General features: G+C 45.0%; 1 protein-coding gene across 5 annotated transcripts in view; it reads right to left on the bottom strand.

The window, feature by feature from the left end:
- Uspl1 (ubiquitin specific peptidase like 1) overlaps positions 1–10,397 on the bottom strand; it is a 30,556-nt gene continuing 20,159 nt past the window's right edge. For all 5 annotated transcript variants that reach the window (XM_005344721.3, XM_013350986.2, XM_013350982.2 and 2 more), the window contains 2 exons: positions 5,485–5,642; positions 1–2,310 (listed from right to left, as the gene is read on the bottom strand). In XM_005344721.3, the coding sequence (XP_005344778.1) occupies positions 524–2,310; positions 5,485–5,642 (1,945 nt within the window). In that variant the 3' untranslated portion in view covers positions 1–523. The remainder of the gene's footprint in view (positions 2,311–5,484; positions 5,643–10,397) is intronic.

Genomic DNA, 10,397 nt, shown 5'->3' with positions numbered 1-10,397 from the left:
TGTTTTCAAAGGGTATTTTATTTCTGTGTGTACATGTTTGTGTGGATACATGTGTGTGGTTTAGAGGTCAGAGGTCAATGGCAGGTGTCCTCCTCAGTCCACTCCACCTCATTCCTTGCGATGGGGCTTCCACTGCAACTGGAGTGCACCAATTTGGCTCAACTGGCTGCCCAGCAAGCTCCTGGGATCCTCAGACCTGCGACTCCAGGTGTGCACTGCCACATCTGGCTTTTTACAGTGGTTCTGGGAACTGACCCAAGGGTGTCATGCCTCCAGACCCCAACATCAATCTTAAAATCTTGAAATTTAATGTAGTCACTCTATAATCACAAAACTGATATAAAAAAGGCTGAGGACTTTAATTTGCAGTAGGTGCCATGCTTCACAAGCAGAACCAGAGGGAGACCCCAGTAGCTTACAGCCTTCCCCGTGGCTAGAACACAAGGTCATGCATTTCAGCCAGCACTACCTACAAGTCACATCGTCTTGCAGCAGTGGTGTTAAAGTAAAACGTTAACAACACTCAGCAATTCTCAAACAGATATTCATCAAAATGAGGTATATCTAATGTGTCATTTGTTAAAGAATTCAATGTTGAAGCAGGAAAGAATTCATCAAAAATATCAGTCTTCATGGGGCTTCCCAAGTTCAAGGTTCTTATAGAGGTACTGTCTGTGAGTGAACACTGCTCGACTTCAGACTGGTTTTTCTTGGGGCTGCAGTAATTATGGTCCTGACTCAGAGATGTGTTCTGGGGAACAACACTAAACTCACTAGGTGCTGGTGTGCTGTCCCCCATCTCCAAGTACCTCAACTCAGGCTCCACACTTGCTGAGGGCTCTGACAGGGTTGCAGGCGAAAGCAATTCTGCTAAAATCTCTTCATGACTCTGGCTGTTATAAGAGGTACCTCCAGGAGCAGAGGTGCACCCGGATTTGCTGTCTGCAAGGTCAATTTGATGCTGTAGCTCACTTAACAGATCTTCTATGGACTCACTGTCATTTGGAGACCCACAATGGGACACAGAATCTGACTGGTCACTTACAGATGTCCCACGGTTCGGGGAAGACATGAGAGCAGCTAGTTTCTTCTTCTTTGCCTTTAACTTTTTAAGAAGTTTGAGCCGAAGCTTATGAACCCCATCTTCAGTGGCATCTCCAGGGACTGCTGGGGAGGTGGCACTTTTATTGTCATGGGAACTGTGGCCGAGGAGAGCCGCATGTGAGCTTTCCTGCCCCTTCAACAGGGCTGCCGAGGCCTTCCCACCAGCATGGGGCAGATCAGCAGTGCTGCCTGAAGGTGGAGAGCTGCTGCCTGGGGACAGCTTGTCCACACGCTGAGAAGCCTTCCTGGACATCCTGTTAGCCTTCCGGTTTGTATTTTTTGTCTTAAAGCCATCAAAATGGCTCGCTCCTTTAACAGAGGGCTGCAGGTCAGTTACCGCTCTGTTCTGAGCCAACACACAGGGTGGCATAAACGCACCACCCCTGCTCAACAGCCCTTTCACCCAGCTTCCCACAAAAGCTTTCTTCTCATCATCTTTCCGAGGCTGATTCTGCGGGGAACTGGTTGTTACCATTTTAGAAGACGCTGTGGTTTCTCTTTTTCTTAAATTTGTCTGAGATTTACCAGGTTGTGCGGGTTTTAGCCTCTCAGTTGTAAGTTGCAGCAACTGTATCTGAGTGTCCTCAGCTACCATGGACTTCAGTTCCTGAACAGGAGGAACAGGAACAGGGGCGTCAGGCAGAGGTTTAGGAACTACAGTGTCTCCTGCCTGTGACAGTACTGCCTGTGGGTCTGTTCTCACCCCTGCTGGGACAACTAGTTTTCCTTCACATGGGTTAGACGATAAGGACGTCAGTGAGTCCTGGGGTTGCACAGCAAGTGCTCTGACGAGCTCTGCACTTTCTGCCACAGGTTTGTCTTCCACCAGGCAATCTTTGGAGTCCATCTGAGAAGCAGAGGTTGTTTCAACCGAGCCCTCTGTTCCTGGAAGTACACTACCGCCGTGAGCTATGGCTTGTACTTCTGGCAGAGTCTGAGGAGTGACTGGCATATGTGCAGGGTGGGCGGCTGAGGGTTCTGAGGTGGCAGGCCCACCCACAGAATACAGTGCTGGTGAAGCTGACTGCTCCTCACCTGACGCAGGCTGCGCACATGGCTTTGTACACTGAAAGCAGGTGGCTTCTTCAGTTGGTACCTGCAACTTTCTTTCCCAAACAACAATATGGATCTCTGATGCTGGCACTTTACATGTCACGTGCCTTTTAGCCCATGGGCCCTTTAAGTCATCACACTCCAGCCAGCTCCCTGGGAAATAAGAAACAAAGTCACAGGTGAGACCTTGCCGACACCGTTCTCCCTTCCCGCTGCTCTCTCTGCACCCACAGAAGGAGCACAGTGAAGCAGTCTTCTCCTTGGCTCCACTGTCGGTGCTAGTTTTCACTGGATCACAGAAGGTACAGGCTATGGAATGCAGAAATCTGAAAATGCAGGGAGATCTGCTGGACAGTTCACATCCTTTATTAAATACACACTAAATCGTAATGGAATCACTTTAACTTCAGAACTGCCTAAAATACTCAACATCAGAAATGAGTAAGTTGTTCCACGTATATGGCAAAGGACACATCTAAGGACTGAAAAGGCTACAGTGCAAACACAGCAGCACTACAGGGAATGGGCTCAGGGGCCATCAATGGCAGCCTGGTTACTGCAGTCACAATTTCAGGGTGTGGGAGGTGTGGTAAGGGAGAGAACATACGAAGCAGACTAAGACACAGAACAGGAGTAATGAAACAACTAGTTTATTCCTTAAAAAAAAAGAAACACCTTAGAAAGATAGCTATTTTAAAAAAAAAAGGAAAGGAAATACTGAATGCTGGCAAGGCTATGGAAAAACTGGGTCCCTGTGTGTTGCTGGGGGGCTGCTCTATCCGCAGAAGGAGCACCGTAAAGCACAGCCTTATAAAGGGCGCAGGAAGAATCTAGTCATTAGGGAAGACACTCTGAGCACACACCCAGAGAAGCGACACCAGCGCTCCCAAACAGATGAATAGGGTCATTACTCAGCTTTGGAAAAAGAAGGAAACTTGGCACATTGTGACACTGATAAACTCAGAAAATGTGATAAATGAAATAAGCCAGACACAAAAGGGCAAATCTTCTGATTCCACCCGCATGAGGTGCCAGAGCTGTCACATTCAGAGACACAAGGGAGAACAGTGGCTCCAACAGCCAGGGAAGATGGGATCGGGAGCTGGCATCTGGTGAACACAGCTTGTTTTAGTGAGGAGAGAGCTGCAGACCGGGATGCTGGTGATGGATTTACAGGACTGTAAATGAAGCCAACGCCAGTCAACTTTATAAGCTTAAAATATTGAAGTGGAGAACTTTAGATTATGTCCGTTTTGCTACAATAAAAAAATTAAGCAAACAGAAGCCATGGCTGAAATGGAAAGAAAACGAATGAAAGATAGTGGGGGGGTAGGAGGTGTTAAAGGGAGATTGAGCCATTCATGTTTATTTGCATTTTAGTTTTGCCACATGATAATTTGAGAAAAGCTAACAACTTTAAGTCCGGATGAATAATAGCTTTTCAATAATTAACACGGGTTTTGACAAAGCAAACACAAAGAGGTGGTGAATTGAGAAAGCACTGAGCCAAATATCATGTACACTCTGACACACTTTCTGTCCCTTGGATTACAGTGGTGATGTCATTTTAGACATTGTGGTTGAGGCAGTGGAGATGTCACTGCCCACAGCCCTCTCTTACAGTATGGCAGTATGCTCAGAGACATTTTCAGAACAGCACACACAGAAAACACACGGCCCCTAAAGCTGAAAGGTCCTGTTAAGAACTGATTTTGAAGAGTCAAATGTGGTGGCACACGCCTTTAATCCCAGCACTTGAGGGGCAGAGGCAGTTGGATCCCTGTGAGTTTAAGGCCAGCCTGGTCTACATACTGAGCTTGCAGACAGCTAGGGCTGTTACACAGAAAAACCCTGTCTTGAAAATAAAATAAAATAAAAAGAACTATTTTGAGAAACAAGAAACAGGGAGGTTAAGAAAGAAGAAAGTCCTTTCTGCTGCTGAGCTTCAGACTAATTCAGATGCTTATGTATTGGCTAATTTCTAAGGTGTCTCATTAGTGACTAAGAACAATAGAAGTCTAAAGCCCAATAGATTCCCCCCCCCCCCTTTAAATCCCTTAAAGAGAAAAAATAAAACAAGTTTTAAATACTACCAGCGAAGTGGACCATGACCAGCAGAGCTGGAGAGAGAGGTGAGTGTGAGGTTATGGGTAGGGAGAAACACAGTTAAAGCAAACTGTCACAAAGAAACTTGCTCTTCTGCAGAATTAGCATAGTGTGGGCACACATGGATGCACACGTCTAAGGAGACACCATCACCAAATGCCAACAATGCTGGGGACAACAGCAACTTTTCTTCACTGCTTGTATAAAATACAAGACTACAAATTTGGCCTCTTTAGAGGATAGCATAATAGTTTCTCACAAAACAAAACTGCCAATTTTTGCCAGCAACCAAACTCCTTAGTATTTATAAAAATGGATTGCAAAATTACATCTACCCAAACATGGAAATCATCACGAAGGTTCTTTGTTTTATGTGTGTGTTTAGGAGGGTACAGAGCAGAAGACAGCTTCGGTGGCATTCCTTAAGCGCTGTCCACCCTTGTGAAGCAGGGTCTCTCATTTGCTAAGCTGCTAGGCTGGCTGGTCAGCAAGCTGCAGGGTCTGCCTCTCCAGCTGTGGGACTGCAAGTGTGCACCCCATGCCCAGCATTTTGTACGTGGGTTTTGGGGCCAAAACTTGGGCGTTCCCGTGGCATTTGCCAAGTGAGCCATATTCCTAGCCCCCAAGATACCTCTTAGGTGGTGAATGAACCTAAGCCTTATCATTTAGATACAGCGGGATCTCACTTGAGAAACACAGTGTTAAGCACTGAAAAACAGTGGAAGAACACTACATTACTAAGTAAAAGCGGTGCGCCTGCAAAGGCTGCCGGGTGTCTAATTGAACTGTTTACTACCTCAGAGAGAGCTCGACAACTGCAGTACTCGAGATGAAGGGGATGGCCCTGAGGGACGGTGGTGGTGGACGACAGTGGTATTTGGAGGGTGAAGAAACTCTGTATGGTGCTACAATGGTGGATACACGTTGGCACAGCCACACACTTCCCGATGCACACAGACTGAATGCACCAAGTGTGGATCATGAGCCTTTGGGTAACTGTACTATTACAGGTATGTTCCATTTATCTGGCACGGGAGGGCACAGAGTTACAAAGGATACTCTAAAACACATTTTTAAGAGGAAGAGGAAGGGCAGAGAACTTTTAATAAAGAACACAGAAAAAAAAGAAATTTAGGTGAAGTCTGTCTTTATAACAAAACAAATGAAACCCATGAGGCTCTATTTCCCACACTCAGTAACATAAACCCTTTCAACACTTACCATCAGCATCTAAAATCCATGTTATAAAATGGTTATTTGCTTGGTACTGTATTACAGAGGTGACTTGGTAAAGACTGCCTTCAAAATGAAACGCATAGTGCTGCAGATCCTTCCGAGGTAAGCCTTCCACAAAGTGCAGCATGATTATGGGCGATGCTCTGTGGAAAAGAGGCACAGGTCAAACCAATTTCATGGCACGTGTCTGCCATTCATAAGACCATCCAGTCACAGACAAGGCTAGCTGCGCTACCTTTGCTCCGGCACCTCCAGATGTGTGCTTTAACTAGAAAGGGAGAAGAGGCTCTAAGAAGCATGTGACACTAAGCCCTTTGGAATGAACGGCACCACCAGCAGCTGGGAGTCACCATAAAGCAAGATTGACAAAGACCTTAACAACAATTGCTCTACCCACAACTCAAAGCTCAGAGCACTACACCGCGGAGCTCCTTTAGGGTTTTCTCTGGTATCAGGTGCCCAAATCAATCACTTCTATTAAGTAGAAAAAGTAGTAAGTGAAAATCTTATGCCTAAGATACTCAGACACTGAGTTGGCCAATTTCTCCCTCATCTCAGGAAGAAGAGCCATTAAATTCAAATTTGCACCTAAGAAAAACTTAATTTGTGTACTTAAGTAGAAGAAAATGAAATACACTAGATTTATTATAAACTACAGGATGCTCATAATTTCAAAAACACATTTGACTATTACAGAAATGAGCCTACAGATGGGCCTCAAGTAACTCAATGTAATAAAACTCTTGGGGTTTAAGAAACGGTGAACACCCCTAAGAGTTAATCCTAAAATTTAAACAGATGTCAAATTTACTTAGCTTATCAAATTTTATTCAGCTGGAAATGAACTTGAATCAGTGTCCAAACTGTAAGATCATCCAGACTGACAGGGAAAGATATGTAAATTACTCCGTCAATTATCTTGTTGGACGGTAGGTCCTCGGAACTGAAAAGCCTGGAAGTCCTGTAAACCGCCTATATCACCACCTTCTTTGTCCTATTCTTTCTTCTTTCTTTTTGGTTTGGTTTTCAAGACAAGGTTTCTTTGCATAGCCCTGGCTTTGCTGAAACTCTGCAGACCAGGCTGGCCTCGAACACACAGATCCACCTGCCTCTGCTTCCTGAGTGCTGGGATTAAAGGGGTGTGCCACCACTGCCCAGCTGGTCCTGGTTTTAAAAATCAGACTTAATTTACCAATTCCAAGGCATCACTGACCATAGAAGTGCCCATAAGATATACACGCTGTCAACTGGGATATGAAGTATGCCTTCCAGTGATGCAACAGCGAGGCAGAGGTTCTCACAGTTGGACAGGCAAGCCGTAGACTTGGACTCTCTGCTATTAATAAAATCTTTGAGTAGTAAAGTTTTGTATTTAGTTCCTTGGGCCTCATACATGTGACACCTACCACTACAAGTACCTTCTGAGGCTACCTAAAACCTCATGAGTCTATACTAAAAAATCTGTGAGTCTGCACATGAACATTTTAGGACATGCGCGTGTGCACACGCGCGCACACACATACAAACGCACACACACATGGAGAGTAAATTGCACAATACATGTAAGAGCACCTGCCAGATTGCTTTTTACAGTCTAATGCTTCTAAAGTAGTAGCTGGTAATGAGTCAAAGTGAAGAACCAAGATGAGCCCCACCTGCAGCTTGAACTGCAGCGACACTCACATTCTAGTTGAATGCAAGCAGATGTCCCAGAAGCTGCTCTGAAACCATGACAAGACAGAAATGTCATTACCCAGAAAGGGGGAGAAGAGAATGACCAAGAGGTTGACCATACAGCTCAGTTCTCTGGGGACTAACAGAGAGGGCATGCTGAACAACCTCACAGTTCTTTACAGGGTTCCTTCCTTTCAGCCTCACAAGCAAGCGAACCCTCAGAATGTCCTCCTCACTACTGGGCCTCCCAGGGGCGGAATGGGCTGCAACTCTGGTTCTTCTTGCTATATCTGGGGAGTTCTCAAAGACAGGTCCTAACCCCCGTGCTTTACCACACTCAAGGCCACAATGGCCTCCACTGCCACTGGCACAAGTTTCAAACGGTGGCATGAGTGTCCTCCACGCCTTGCTCTTTCTGGGTTTCTAGACTCTAGAATCTCCTACAACTCCACACCTCAGCTTGTCCAACCCAGCATCTCAGGAACTAAGCCCTGTTTTGTTTCCAGGCTTCTTCTTATCCATGACCCTATGCAGGAGTGTCAGCCATGGAGGATGCTCAGATCTGAGGAGAGCCAGTTTTGGCTTTACCGCAACCATGGGAAACAGACCTGGAACTAGAGTCAACAAAGACTCAGAGCTAAGAGTGCCTGGCACCTGGGTGTACCTCTCTTAAAAGGATGAACCTAAGGAAAAGCAAAGAATATGACTCCCCTGGCCACCTCAAGACAGCAGGACTACCAATCTTTACCCACCAGGAACAGCCACATCTTACACTAAAAATTAAGATCACAAAGTCAATTTCTATCAAAACTTCTCTAATAACTCAAACCTTAGACAAGGCAAATTTAATAATTCCATATCTGTAATGCAGTAACATCAGTTTCAGGCAAAAAGAAAGGTATATAAAGCCTATTTTTAAGTCACTGTCCACTTTGTATCATTTCCAATCTTACAGACAATCAGAAAAGCCTGAGTCAAATCAGATGTAATTCAAAGAACACAATCATGAACTACAATAAAGAAATGCATCTTCAGAAAGTCCAACTGCCCCACAAAGGGGTACAACTGTCCTCTGGAGATAGTTCAGGAGTTGAAAGCATTTTCTATCAGGCAATAAAGAATCTTAGGCCATGGATAGTTGTGTTAGCAGTCCCAGAATTCTGGAGGCAGGGTGAGTGGATCTTGAGTCTGGAGCCCGCCTGAGTTACATACACAACTCCAGGTCAGTCTAAGCTACAAAGCAAAACCCTCTCATCAGCTCAGATGGCATCAAGGCCCTATACCCTGTCTCCAAAACAAAAACAAAAACAAAAAGCAACTACCAGCAAGAGCTTGATAAGATGGTACTCACCTATTATCTCAGCACTCAAGAGTTTGGTGCCAAGAGGATTCTAAGTTCCAAGACTAGCATAGACTACACAATGAAACTATGTTGAAACACAACCAAAAACAGACAATAGGAAAGCAAAACAATTAAATAAGAATAATAAAAGCTAGTAAAACAGAAGTTAAACTATAACCATCTATTCAAACAGCAGGCTGGCTGGACCATGTATGTCCAAGAGTGTACAATCTCCTGAGATTGTGGCAAGAGCTACAGGTTCATTTCAGTAATTTAGGAAGTCAAGTCTGAGCCCAGACAACCAGTGCCCACACCATCATACTCAGAGTACAATTCCTCAACAACTCACTTACAGAGAGGTAGTGGCGTTGGACCCTGCAGTCATGATTCACTACTGGATTTTCCTCAAAGGGTATGTATTAAATGTGGGTGATCTGAGATCAGGTGCTGGGGGTGTGTGTGTGGTGGAGGGGGCCTACACTGTGGATTTTAGAATGATATATGGCCAAATTATGGTCTCATGATGAATTTATTATTTAGGGTCTCATGACAGATGGATCTATCTGTCTACCCACCCACCTACCTATCTATGCTGGCTGGTCTGGAACTCACTCTGTAGACCAAACTAGTCTTGAACTCACGAGCTCCACGTGCCTCTACCTCCCAGGTGCTGGGGTAAAAGACATGAGCCACCACATCCAGCTGATGAGTTTTCACTTATATTATTCGTAAAATCCGTGTTAAATTTGCTCTAAATGTACTAAATACCAGCAAGTCAAGTTGTACTAATTTCAGAGCAAAACAGCCTTATACAAATATCTTGTCATTTAATATTAAAGTATAATTTTAGATAAATTTAATTTACCTTTGAAGAAAATAGGAAATGTCCAAATTATAAATTTGGCTTACTAACTGGTCCACTGGAATTTAAACAATTTTAAATTTAAACATGACTGTATCTAATGGAAACATTTGCTGATCAGAGAATGAACCTTTATGTAAGTAAAAGCAACATATTGATATAATTAAAAAAATATATGTCACAAGGCAATCAATTAGCAGATCTAACAACATAATACAAAGGAGTAAATCCTCAAGCTCCAAGCCAGAGAGAAAGATCATCAGCTGTGTTTATGAACATCAAGATGCTCAGGCTGTGTAGGAAAACACTAGTCATGCACTGCGGCCTTTTACTGCTTGGTCCCCAGGCGGTGAGGCCAGACTACTGACTTCAGGGTAAGGCAGCTTGCTCCTTCTCACTCAGCCTCACTCAGACACTACTGGGTGTCAGGAAGCAAGGGACAAAACAAGCTAAGAGCCAACACGGACAAAGATAGGAACAATCCTAAGGCCAATAATAAGCATTTAAAAGACAGACAGGGGGCCAGGCGGTGGTGGTGCACGCCTTTATCCCTAGCAGGTGGATCTCTGAGTTTAAGGCCCCATGTCTACAGAGCAAGTTCCAGAACAGAGGACGTGGATGGGGGAGGGGAATGACTCGGGACAGGGGAAAGGAACATTATCTAGCAGAAAGGAGGAAACAGGGACACGAGTGCCACACAGCAGGTACAGTGATGACAGGTATTGTCAACACACTCACCAGAGAGGGAATGACACGGGCACATCAACGCAGTTCTACTCACAGAGGAAGGACACGGACACCTGAGCAAAGGTCGGGTAGTAGCAGACGCACGAGCCCCAGTCCTACAGCACTACAGCCAGAGAGCAGAACCAGCTGACTGTAGTTCTAGCACTTGCCAAGGGAGGCAGAGGGATGGCAACTCTGAGCTTACCCTAGGCCAATAGAAAAGACTAAAAACGAAGCAAAGCAAAACAAAAAGAGCACAATTAAACAAAACTGACTGCGGGGGGGGGGGGGGGG

The sequence above is a fragment of the Microtus ochrogaster genome, chromosome 2 (assembly GCF_000317375.1).
Source record: "Microtus ochrogaster isolate Prairie Vole_2 chromosome 2, MicOch1.0, whole genome shotgun sequence".
NCBI classification, from domain to species: Eukaryota; Metazoa; Chordata; class Mammalia; order Rodentia; family Cricetidae; genus Microtus; species Microtus ochrogaster.
Note: the sequence above shows the minus strand (reverse complement) of the source record. Positions and strands in the feature narration are given on the sequence as shown.